This window comes from Bacillus rossius, chromosome 1 (genome assembly GCF_032445375.1).
Source record: "Bacillus rossius redtenbacheri isolate Brsri chromosome 1, Brsri_v3, whole genome shotgun sequence".
Classification (NCBI taxonomy): domain Eukaryota; kingdom Metazoa; phylum Arthropoda; class Insecta; order Phasmatodea; family Bacillidae; genus Bacillus; species Bacillus rossius.
In genome coordinates this window covers 14,838,129-14,851,400 of record NC_086330.1, presented here as the reverse complement: position 1 = coordinate 14,851,400, position 13,272 = coordinate 14,838,129, and the positions used below count along the sequence as shown (strand labels likewise).

The following is a 13,272-nucleotide window of genomic DNA, read 5'->3' as shown; positions in this document are numbered from 1 at the left end:
CCCGTCTTCAGGATCATTATAATTACCAAGCCACGACTGGACCTGATGGTAGACTCGGAAAGTATGAAAGCGAGCTGTGTCTTGTGTTGGAGGAAGTGAAGATAAGTTAAATGTACTTTTTGTCACTGCCTTGGCGAATTGTTTGTATCTTAGCCTGTTAAGAGAATTATCATCTTTATTACCACCGTATAAAGAGATAAAAAAACGTTCACCAATTACAGTGAGCAAAGCAGGGTCAACTCTCTTGTTGAGAAACAAAGCCGTTCCACTTGTAAACTCTAAATGTTTTTCCAGGTTTTTCACAAATTTCATTTTACCGATATTGTAAAGAGCTGAAGTTGTGTCACATCCGGAAAAAGCATGAAGAAACAGCAAGTTATCCGCAATGACATTTCCGTACATAAAACCTGACGCACATTATAATTGTTCTGCTGTTCGTCCTTTTGATGGTTTAAAAAAAAAAAAAAAAAAAAAAAAAAAAAAAAAAAAAAAAAAAAAAACATTTGCTTGTTCTCTGCCAAGTGCTGTGAGCAATATCAGTATGTCAATATCTTCAGCTACAATAGTAACGGTATTAAATAATGGAGATGCAGCAAGAGCAGTGCGAACGATAAGAGCGTCTGCGTCTGATTCTGCTTGGCCAACAGTGAAACCCATTTCCGAGAATACAGTTTTAAGAAGTATAATAAAGTTACCTGAACAGTATTCTCGGTAACGGCCATCAGATTTAAAATTATTTAAAAAAATCAATAATTGTTAAATCCTGTTATGGAGTGAAAAAGAATCAATAATTAATGATTAATAATATTGCAAAAATTGTAATTAAAAAGTTATAATAACAAAATAAAAAAATAACTGATGACATATTATTAGTACACACGTATAATATAGGTATAGTTAAGAGTACTGAAAAATATAGTACTCACTTCGGAGCGCTGTAAAACCTTAGCTATTGACTTATTGAAAAAATGATGCGAATAAAAGTTGTTCCTCAAAAAACGATCTACAAAAATGGTCAGATATCATTTTTTCGTAAAATGATAAAAAAAAAAAGGTTATATCGAAAAATATAAATTTTTTTTCTCGAATTTCTGAAGATTTTCGCTTATAACTTTTTTATTTATAGTTCTACGACAAAACGTTACTGGACCAAAGTTGTAGAGAATTTAATTTGCAACAAAAAATGTTAACAAATGTTTTAAATCAAATAAATAGTTTAAGAGATATATCGTAAAAACAATTTCAACCCCTATTTTCAAGATGGCGGCCGTGGGACAAGGGTAGCGACCCCACAAACTTGGTTTTAGCTTTACACTGACCCCCCCTACACATCAAAAAAATAAAATTGCGTCCTCAGAAACGCAAGGTAAGGCCTAAAAAATGTAACATTTCAATGGACTATATATGAAATACGGTTTATCGTGGTATAACTGAGTATTTCTTACATAAATTAATTAATAATTTTATTATTATTATTTTTTAAACCATGGAAAAAATAATCGATCGAATATTTAACTATTTGGCTATATATGGTTTTACCGTGCTTTATATGTGCAGCTAATACTGGAAAGCTATTCGAACAACTGTTTGCAAATAACTTTAAATATTGGAGGTACTGGGGTAACACAAAGCATAAATGGTAACACTATATTTTAGTGATACAGTTATTTTCATGTAAATGTACAAATATACAAATATGTAATAATCGTGGCTTCGTGCATATAGGATTACGGTGCTCATTGTTGAAGTACTAAAGACGAAATTGTATGTTTACGTTTGAAATATTTTAACACATAAAAAAAAGAGCCAGTTTTTCAGCACTCGCCAGAGATGTGTGAGATCTAACCTCGGTAACGAGCAAATTAGTGTGTTCTCATTTTGCAAATAAACTTATAATACGAAACTCGGACACGAAATTTAACGTAGAATTCTTTAAAATATTGCCGAGCGTGATAAATATGCAATATTGTGTTTTCAGCTAAATTTCTGGACGCGAATCAGACGTAGTTTCCGCACCTGCCGCTTGAATTCGCTGCCGGAGCAGCTACGTCGGCTATCGAATCATTCGCTTTGCAGAGCGAAAGGTTAAAACTATATAATGAAATGGCTTCGATAAATGCGAAAAAGACTTGAAAAATATTAATCTCCGACTTTGGACGCGATTTTTGACAATGAATGCTATTAAAATACTGCCCAGCTTGTTAAAATGCATTAAGCAGTTAATACCACAAAGTTTCACTTTGGTTCGCGCCATACGTTAGTGATGGCAACACCGTGGTTACACATTTCCGTACCATGCGATTTACGTTTCATATTCATGTAATTACCTTCAAAAAATGCCGTAAATCGATAGTTGATAAAACTTAAGGATTAGATACTTTATTTCATTGAAGTGTCTTGAATATGATGCAGTGGTGCTCAGTGCGTATATTTGCGAGTTAGGTCTCTTTTGTTTTGCTTCGCACAGGTTGGCAGCGTGGCGGGAAGCAGTGGGTTGGCAACCATTTTGCTATTTTGAACTCAACCCTCTCGGCTGTAGTATTTTTAGCTTTATAACCTAGAGCGCAGCACGCAACACGCCGCACAGTGCTAATACCTATCGCTGCCTTCAAGAACTAATCCCCGCATTGATTTTCGAAGAAGGCGAGGGAGTTGCGGCATGTTTTTGGTTCTTTCGCAACGAGGAGCGTAAGAAAAAAAAAAGGCTGACGTAAGAGGATGGCAGCTGTAGGTGGTCGGAACAGCTGAACAGTGACAGCTTCGGCAGTTTATTTTTGGTTCGAGCCCTGTCAGGATCTGAGGGGTTGGCCGGCGACCGACCTTGATACGTCGTCGCATGCGATAGCGTGCAATTTTGCAACGAACCCGCTGTCATCTCGTCACGCGGCAAGTACAAACGTCTTCAGCGTTCCATTACTTCCATTAATTAATTAACTACCTACATAGATATGTCTAGCATAGTGGCACAAAGATAAATAAGTTTATTCTGTACTTTTAGCGTCGCTCGTCATCAACAAATACATGTGGAAAATTGTAATACATTTATTACTTGAGTATATTTTCACATATGCTCATGAAAATAGTGTCAGAAAGATAAAGATGCATAATTAATGCTGTCATGTATGTAGGTATGTGTGCCATTTAAATATGCTAGTATATATATATGATAGGCTGGATCATATAAATTTTAAATTTGGAATTATAATTAACATTATTTTAATATTATATTTGTTTAAATGTATACATGATAGTCTATTAGGTAATATGTTTTGTTACCACTAATATAGGTAAGTTTTAATAAATAGTATATATGAGCTTAGATAACTACTGTGTATTATTTACAGGTATGTATAAATCAGTATTCTTAAATACACCATACATAATGATCAAGCATGTATATTCAGTATGGTTATTTATTTTATATACTTAATAGAATCATAAGTACCGTACCTGTAAGTGAATGACAGTTAAGATAAATACTTTGGTCCGAATGAAATAAAACATGCATCATGACATCAACCCAGTGGTGTAGTCAGGATTTGTGTATGGGGGGTGTTAAGAAGCATGGCTCCCCCCCCCTATATTAAAGCGGGGGGTCCGGGGGTCCTCCCCCGGGAAAATTTGGATTTTAAGGTGTAAAATAGTGCTATTTTAGCAGTTTTCGGTACTTAAATTTAAATATTGTAATGGTAAAAATTTTATTAATTTAAATATGAAATTTGTTTGAGTGATGAATAAGAAATTAATTAAAGATTTGGTGCTAAGGGGGGGGGGGGGGGGGTTGAACCCCTAACCCCCCCCGTTCCTGGCTATGCCCCTGCATCAACTTAATAAATATGATCAAAGAGTATGTCTGTGATTCTCAAATTATTTCATACTAATAAATATTTTTCATGTTAGCAAAATAAACACCTAAATGAAACATTATGAAAAAAAAAAAATTGTGTGTCTTTACAAAATGATTTAACTGAAAAACTTCAGATGCTATATCAACCTAAAGTTAATACAGGTTTTTAGATAGTGCCTAACCCCAGGATTAATTTAGACCATTTTATTGGTATTACCTATGTACTTACCAAAAATGTATTTCTATTAACCATTACAATGTGGAGTTATATCTTTACTGCAGTGCATTTTTATATAGCTTTTCTGTGTGTTTTTTTTGATAAACTCTCTATTTTAATATATTTTCTTTCATATAATTGACGCAAAAACACTGTAGAAATAAAAATATTATCTTATAGCTTTGGAGCAACAATAACAGTCTAACTCTTAAGATTTAAATTGGTTTGCTATCAATAATTATCATTACTTCTATTTTGAGTTTATTGTCAAATTTTTTTAAATATAAGAAATGACAAGTTGATAAATAAATCCATTTTAAGTACTTGAGTCATTTAAGATTATTAAGTTTTGGGTAAAAAAAAAATTATTTCATGATTTTTTTTATTTAAACAACTAGAGTGAATTATTCTATCCATGGAGAAAAAAAAGTTATGGGCTCAGCTAGTATTGTTACTAGTATTGTTATAAAGTTTTAGGATTGAGTTCTTGTGTATCTGGGGAAGGGGGTTAAAATTATACAGTAATATCTGAAGTTTTTAACACTGCAGCATTTCCACTATTTTGACTGATTATTAGAATGCTTATTACCAACTGATAGTCAAGAAACCAACATAAACTGTAATTTTGATCACTAATTGTAAACTTCTTTCCCCCTCCCTCATTATAAAAAAAATTATATAATAAGCACAAATTAAACTATCAATTTTACTGTTATCAGTATCTACATTGTTGGGACATATTTTGAAAAACTTTGTATTACATTGCAGAACACCTTATGTTTTATTTGTATACAAACATTTTTTTAAAATCTTTACACCATTTTGTAGAGGTTTTGCATTTTCAGTAAATACATATTTACGTAACCACTTAGTATTGGGATGGCTTATGCTTGTTCTAGCTAACAAACTTAATAGTGTTTCAAAGTTAAATTAAAATAAACTTGTTTAAAGTTTTTCAAGCATAGTATGACTGTACATTATAGATTTTGTTTACTCCATAGTTTTTCCTTTGCTATGACAGTACCTATATTTTTATGATTGATTTTTTTTTTACTTTATAGATAGTTTTATTTTCTGTGATAAATTATTGTTGGGAGAACCCAAAGGTTCGTTTGTAACATGCGTCTGAACGAGATGTTTGCGTGCGCTCCCTGTAGTTACAGAATTCTCAATTAACTTGTTTGTTTGGACGGCAGCAACGAAACTAATGGGTCGCGGCAGCTGCTATGTTTTATTAGCCTTGAAGCTGCCAGACACACACGCCGGGACTCGCTTGTATTGAAACTGCATGCGCTGAGCAGAGATGACATCAGGAAATATGGCGTGGGTTTTGTTTCTTTCTTGCTTAATAAACTCGAATAAATTTACATCTGGCATAGTAAAGATCGCAGGCTTTCGCGCCCATTGTCCGGAGTTGCTTGGCTTCGGGGTTGTAGCCGCGTCCAAGGCGAATATATCACCGACGTTTCGGACGGCGTTGCAGTTGCCATCATCAGGGTAGTAGTTACCTACTGAGGTTATTGCAAGTTTTCCTGCCTGAGAGGGGAGTGTTTCCTGATTGGCTAATAATCTCAGTAGGTAACTGCCCCCTGAAGATGGCGACTGCAACATCTACCGAAACGTCAGTGATATCTTCACCTTCGACACTGCTACAATCCAGAGGCCAAGCAACTATACGTGACATAGTATATTTATTTTGATCTTTTAAGGGTTTATAAATTGTAGGTATGCATAAATTTTCCAGTTGTTTCAGAAATGTTTTGAGTTTTTAAGGTATTGAAAGAAAAAGACAGGTAATGTTATTGGTGAACTGTGATATGAAATTAATGAAACCGGCACCTGTAGATGTGAAATATTGCTATTGCTAGCCAGGAGCGTACGGAGAATATAATTTAGGGGAAGGAGGGGAATAGAATCTCTTTGGCTGCTGTTTACTTTGAAATTCTTTCCTTTTGTTGGTGGAAATTGTAGATTTTTTAGGATTTTGGGGAAATATATCCACCCTGTACATATCCCCCTGCATACAACCCTGATGCGAGTCTTCAAACGCTTATGAAATTTTTTAATACAGTTTTGTTTTGTATTTCAATTAAAAAAGTGTGTACAATTGGTTTTTAAGCATGGATTAAGATGGTCATAAAAAAAACCTAATGCACTAACATATGCAGAGTCATAGCCAGAATCAAAACAATTTTTTTTGGGTAATTTCTCTTTTTTAGTTTAAGTTTTAAAAGAAAATTGTCACACTTAAATCTCAGGGAACAGTAGACTTTTAGAAGTCCAACTTACACATAGAAATCTAAGTAATAATTTTGGTTGATAAAAAAAACTTTGCTTTTTATACATTGGTTTTTATTTAATTTATTTTAATACTTTTTTCTTAAGTCAATTGTTTGATGTTTTTGTTAAAACAAGTCATAAATACATATTTTATTAATGTTATTTAATACATGAAATACACATTTCAAGTTTGTATGGAAGACGTGCTTACAACTAACACGCGTGTAAACTGGCATTAAATACAGACTTCTTGCAAACACAATTCCTGCTGCTTCCGTGCATGAAGCATGTTGGGCCAGATGTGTTGAAGGAAATGTATTTATTACAGTCCCCTATAGGATTACAATAATCGTTCCAAATGAAGCTCTCTGTAACCTTATGTAGCTAAGTTGTTGTAATTTTCTGATTCCGTCTTCACTAGTTTTTTCATTTAAATCCTTGAAGGGAGGTGTGCAAACCCCTCAAAGCTCCCCCCTGGCTACATACCTGACATACATTTAAGAAATAAAGACATTTGCTTAAATGCTAACTAAATAATGTCTTAACACAATACTAATTTTCACAGCCTACAGTTCATGAATAATTTGTAGGCCCTATACAAATGTTCGAAATTTCAAATATTAAAACAAGTAACTTATTATGCATGTTATTTCAAATGTTTACACTTCGAAAAACCAAGTATTCAAAGTGTAGTGAATCTGTTCCATGTCATCTCGTATAATTATTGAAAATGGGGTGAAAAATCATTGTTGGACAATATTTTCTTATTTGCATACCAGTTTCAATGTATGTATTACTGTGTCTAGTATATAACTTTCCAGAGTTTATTTCAACGAGCCCACAGTGAACAGCAGGATTGTTAACGTTCAGATTAGGGAAAAATCTGTAATCTGGATTTTTTTTTTTGATAATTTCAAATCAAGGCAAGCACACAGTAAGTAAGCCGTTTGCAACCACTACCAAAAAACAAAAAATCCTTAACAATTCGAAAGCAAGAATTATTATTTTTTGTTCATAGATAGTTTTATTTGTTTTTCTGTGACAAAATCGTTAGATGTATAATGGGACTATTAACATTTATTTTTACTAGAAAAAGACACTTAACTTAGCATTACCCTTACAATTTTCTTATATATTATTTGGATGATTAAAGAAATACAGAAAATATATTTGAACACTTAAGTACCCACAGGTAACCCACATGCACTGTGTATAGCATTGTTTTTAGTGTATTGTTTGTCACGTTGCAGGATGACAGCTCCTGGAAGCAGCTGAGTGGCTTCGTCGTCGCACCGCCGTCGCAGTCTGCTCCCGGCAGCTACCGCCATGGTCGGCGTCCCGAAGTTCTCCCGCCAGCAGTGGCTCACGCTGGTGGGGATCGGCAGCGTGTACTTCACCAGCGCCATCTGCATCTCCCTGCAGGCGCCCTTCTACCCCAAGGAGGTGAGTCTCGGGCCGGGCAGCGGCCCTTGGCACAGAGTCGGGGGCCCTCCAAAGAAAGAGAGAGAGAGATTGGGGCCTCAAAGTAGCAGATGTCATCATTTGCACAGAAAATAAGAGGAGCTCAATTTTTACTGCGATTACAGTTATACTTACTTGGCGTGGTAAAAAAACTAATTAATTTTTGCATGCAAATAATTAAAAGAAATAAAATAATAAAAAGGACTTAAGCGATACTATAAATACATCTGGTAAAGTATACAGGCAATCACATTAAAAATTTCACATAAATACTCTGTATTCGATAATAAACGCATGTATAAAATAAATTATTTTATTTAGCAAAATGATCAAGATACATTTTGATTATCGATGGAAATAATTGTGCTGAATGGTTATATTAATTCATTAAATTTAATTATTTATTAAATAATAGTGTAATAATTTATAACAAAAATAAATTATACATACAAGAACATAATATTACTTATATAGATACACTTGAAAAATTTATAAACACAATTTATATCACTAAGATTCTCAAAAAAAATGTTATTAATGATTCATCAATCACTAATGTATATGCTTTAAAAACACATACATATGTTTATTTGTATGTAGCTTTATGTTTTTGTAAGTATACTTTTTTTTAATCCTGTGAAAATATAATAGCGTGGTACATGTGCATCATAAAAATCATTCTCATAATTTTTTCATAACATGCCTTAAGAAGTATACTTAACTTCTAAAATGTGAATGAAAACATTAGTATGTACTTTTATTTAGTGACTATTGGTTAGTATAGTTAGCTTTGCACATATCAAATATTAGTGAAGTATTTACTGTTTTGCAAATTGGACTTACGTTAATGATAATGGTTTCTTCCGGGAGTTCTATTGTGCAAAATATTCTATTATGTGCTGGAAGTCTAATTTTCGAAGGATATAATTTTCTATGCACATGTTTAACAAATTAGAAATTAGTAAGTTGTTCATTTAACATACCTAGTTGTTCGCAATTTATTTTTTATTCTTTTTAGTGCTCACCCCTACATTTGGTGATCATTAAGCATAGTACTATCTTTTGTAGATACTTCTGCATTCGGGAAAATTTCTTTGAATTTATCTGCTTTTATTACAGTATGTGAAGCTGTAATACTCAAGTCCACAGATTCATTTGCAAGTTTCTTCATGTATGTACTGGCTTAAATGATAATATTCTGATTTGAGCTCATTAGCTGCAGTGCATCAACTTCTATTCCATTCAACTGATTGCCATGAAAATTGATATATTGTGATTTTTTCTGTCTTTATAACCCAAATAACAACAAATAATGATTTTGACTGTGATTCGTAATTAGTGAGTGAGTTTAAAATGGAACAGACACTTTATAGATTCTAGATTACATATGAACCATCCATGTAGCTGGACAACATCTGCATGGTTCTGCTGGTATGACTAGTAGTTAGTAAGTTGCATTATTAACTTTATAAAATGTAAAGACTGTAATGATTTTTTTATGGGGTAGTACTGTAAAACGAAATGAAATAACATTACTAATAGCCATTTAAATGCTGATTTATCTGTGCAGTGGCCCTTCCATGACATAACAGGAAATAGGTAACAAGTTTTTAGCTGTCTGCCGTCGGTAGGCATGTAACAAATTGATAAATAAATAAATAAATAAAATAAATAAATGTGTTAAATGTTAAAGGTAATAAAGTCATTATCAAAGGGGTTTGAAGACAATGTTATTGTTTAAAGCTTAGTTAAGAGTCTGAAGAAGATGGCTTGTAAATTTAAGCATTTTACTATGTTAGATTTCCTAGGGTAAAATTCTGTGTATAAAATGTTATTTTTTTTTAGTGTTAAAGAATTATTTCACACTATTATTGGATTTGGAAGTAGGTCCAACATATTATGTATTTGTGCATGTTTGATAAAGTTGGTATAGTCATCAAAGTCTACCCTTGTGTTGTGCGCAGGCAGAGTCCAAAGGTGCGACAGCTACGGAATATGGCTTTGTGTTCGGTGTGTTTGAACTGGTGGCCTTCCTCTTCAGTCCTGTGTTCGGCAAATACGTGAGTACCTGCCGGAGACGTCATGCTGGGGTTTCTTAGACAGTGATTGAGGAGGTGCAACCTGTAGAACAAGGCGGGAGAGTTCCAGAAGCATGACCCTTAAAGTGGAAACTGGTACTATGTTTCGCACGACATGAAACACTATCTTTTGGGTAGGCCCATAACTGCTAACAAAAAAAAATTGTTGACTTCATGACTCAATGACTACTTGCGGTACTTACGTATTAACGCCACCGCAGCTACAGATTTGGCGGTGTTTAAGTGCCGCTAATCTACACCTAAAAGTTTTGTGACAAATCATAAAATAAAAAAAACTTTATTTAAAATCAAAACACTTTCAAAATTCAAAACACTTTTATTTAAAAACAAAGTAGTCAATCGGATTTCGGTGGAAAAAGTAGCCGATATAGAGTTGCTTTTCACAAAATTTAATTCGACGTCAACTCCTCACACCAGCAGTATATGAATCTCAAAGCTGAACAAAATGGAATTCTGCTTCCCTCAAACCAGTTGTCTTTTGTAAGTCCCACTTGCTGATCACACTGTCTTAAATTACATTTCCAAAACTTACGTTTACCAAAATAAATTTTCATGTCATGGGAATTGGTACATTTTGGTTTTTTTTGGTAAAATATTTCGCAACAAGATTGCTCTTTATTGGCACATTAATGCAACTTCTGCTGTGGTGGCGTTAATACGTAAGTACTCTACTAGCTTAGAAGACAATTGCGGTGAGAAAAAAAAATACTCGATACTGGTGAGTAAAAAAAAGCATTTTCTATATAAATGAGTAGGAGATTCAGTATTTCTGGTATGCCACGCTACAAGATATGTGGCTACCAAAATAAAGTGAACTAATTTTTACTTGTTTATTTGTGTGTTGCATTACTTCTCACAATCAATGTAGCTTTGTTAGTAATATATAATAAAACTAGTTAAAAAAACACTAGGTGTCAGTCTCAACAATGAAGAGTTTCCCCCCTATGGTAGAACCTTTGTAGTTTCATGGGATGTATGTTTTAAGGAATTACCAAACCCTAGAAAGGTAATAAGTAAGGGGCAGGCTTTATTTGTGAAAAAAATCTAAATGCTCATTAGACTGCAATAGAGTGTGCTCACACCAGTGGTTTATGCAGTGTGATTGGTGAGCATCTGCAAGAGAAGCCATCGCCTTATTTGGCCAGGCTATTCAGGGCTTAACCGGTTTTTGCTTTCTCACATCACTGCTGTGATTCATGTGCCAGTCATGAAACACAGACGATGCTACAGTGTTTTAACGCAGATAAGTCTCCGAATATTTTCACGAAAAATACATGCCCGTAGTAATAAGTTAATAAAAAAACTTTAATGAACAAAATATTTTGATTGAACATGCACTTGCTACGGGTTTGCCATGGGTGTGTCTACAGAGTAGTCCGGGTGGACCATGCCCCCCTCCGTTATCTAGTGATCTAGTGTCCTTCTGCAGCCATGCAGGCACGCAGTATCGCCAGCACATTTCTGATTGTCCGAGCACTGCAGTTATACAAACATACTGGCAACTTTGACACACCATGCAATTGCCACCAGAAAATGTTAGTAGATAAAATGTACTGCCCTTTCCTCTTTACAGCTGAATTTGGAAAACATATCAGTCACCTAAACAGTAGTCGTTGTTGATAATTATTAGGGACAAGTTTATACGGGTTTTCTCTGGATACTCCTGCCTCTCCTTTCACCGCAAAGATGAGAGCATGTATCCTGAAAGAGGGTGGGCAAAAGCAAAAGCGGGGAAAAAAAAAGGGGGGGGGGAGGCAACTGCTCCTTCTGAAGTGGGAAAAATTAATAAAACAAATAGCAAGCCCCTGTAGGTAGAGAAAATTTATAACTAATTCTCAAAAGCTTTTGTTCAATTTTTTGTTTTTTGTTTTTTTATTTCATGACTCCAACGGACCACGAAAGAGGTTGAATTCCGGTAAAATGCCCCTTCCCCCACCTGTTGGATTCTGGAAAATGCTCCCCCGCCCTGCCTTTCTGTTTTGAGCAGGTATGCCCGTGGACGAGAGGTCCGGGCAGCTGGCTGCGTTGAGCGGCCACGCTTGTGCCGTCACAGCCACGCTGGACTTCTGTGGGTTTCTTGACGAGAGCTTGCCTCAAGGTCACAAGCAGCAGATTCATCTGAAGCGTGCTGTCTGTGGAATCTTCCCACTTGGTTCCGCTCCATTAATATTCGGGCCATACTTTATCATTAATTGAAAGAAAAATATATTGCTTACAAACTGTTGTTTACAGGCTGCAACCAGAGTGACTGCTAGGAAGAACATCTTTTCTCCATTGTTTGCTTTCAAACTTTTTCCATACTTTGGTTGGTTTGGGGATGTATATCCTATTCCCCCCCTTGCATACATCCCTGGCTGTAAAACATATCTTGTACATTATTCAACTAATACTCCATAAAAGGTTTAAAATTAATGTTCTTTTTAATAATGGCCTTGTTGGTTCCGCGGTAAAAAAAAATCACCTTTCATCAGTGCTACTCCAGTTTGGATTCGCACAGGCAGGAAAAGTGGCAGACATTACAGTGAGATTGTAGGTTATCTTGCTCCCGTTCCCCCCCTCCCGCCCCCCATGATTCTGACCCTGTTCTATTCTCACGTCGACACGCTCCATCGACTAATGATACCCATTGCCTACAAGATGTTGAGCCACAGTTCATTTATTCAAACACTCAGTATTCTTATAAGCTTTTGGAGACTTTTATTTTCTTTAAAATTCGTACCTAGAAAAAGTTTTGGAAAAAATTCTTCTCTTATCTTCTCTTTGTGACGCACACTAGTGCTGCCCTTGGTGTTTGCTGCAGGCTTCCCAAATTAAAACAGGTTAAAATAACTAATGCTATTTCTTCTGGAGCCCATCCAAGACTGTTTCCGACCTCCAAGGTCAGGTTGAAGTGACGCCACAAAACCGGCACTAACTAGTTCCGCGCAGAGTGCAAGAGTGGACTATGTTTACTCTAACCTCTGTGCTTTTACTGACAGCAGGGCATGAGTTTGTGGAATTTCCTCTTTTTCTCGTGGCATTTCGTTCACATTCTCTGCGTCATCTTAAGATATAGCTCAAATTAAACTCTAACACCATTGTAAAAACTGATAAACTCCAAAGTTCATAAGTCTAGTTTATCTTGGTAATTGAAGGAGATTGTTCTCTCCCATTTAAAAAAAAAATCATCTACTCGTTTCAATTTTAATTGTAAATTTTATCATCACCCTAACTGGGCATATGCCAGGCTGTAAAAATATTTTTTCCAAGGATTATTGCCAAAGTGAATTAATTATTTCAAGTTCACTGGAACTATGAGAGGTGTTTTACCACCAAGCTATAAAGCTCTGGAAACCATCGCTCAGACACACTGCACTCGACATTCCTTC

At 35.0% G+C, this 13,272-nt stretch overlaps 1 protein-coding gene across 4 annotated transcripts in view; it reads left to right on the top strand.

The window, feature by feature from the left end:
* LOC134532663 (MFS-type transporter SLC18B1-like) overlaps positions 1-13,272 on the top strand; it is a 106,059-nt gene that overhangs the window by 60,930 nt on the left and 31,857 nt on the right. For 3 of the 4 annotated variants that reach the window (XM_063369342.1, XM_063369360.1, XM_063369369.1), the window contains exons 2-3: positions 7,595-7,787; positions 9,770-9,865. In XM_063369342.1, the coding sequence (XP_063225412.1) occupies positions 7,671-7,787; positions 9,770-9,865 (213 nt within the window). In that variant the 5' untranslated portion in view covers positions 7,595-7,670. Of the gene's footprint in view, positions 1-2,289; positions 2,887-7,594; positions 7,788-9,769; positions 9,866-13,272 lie in introns of those variants that run through there. The other variant, XM_063369352.1, reaches the window with a different exon arrangement.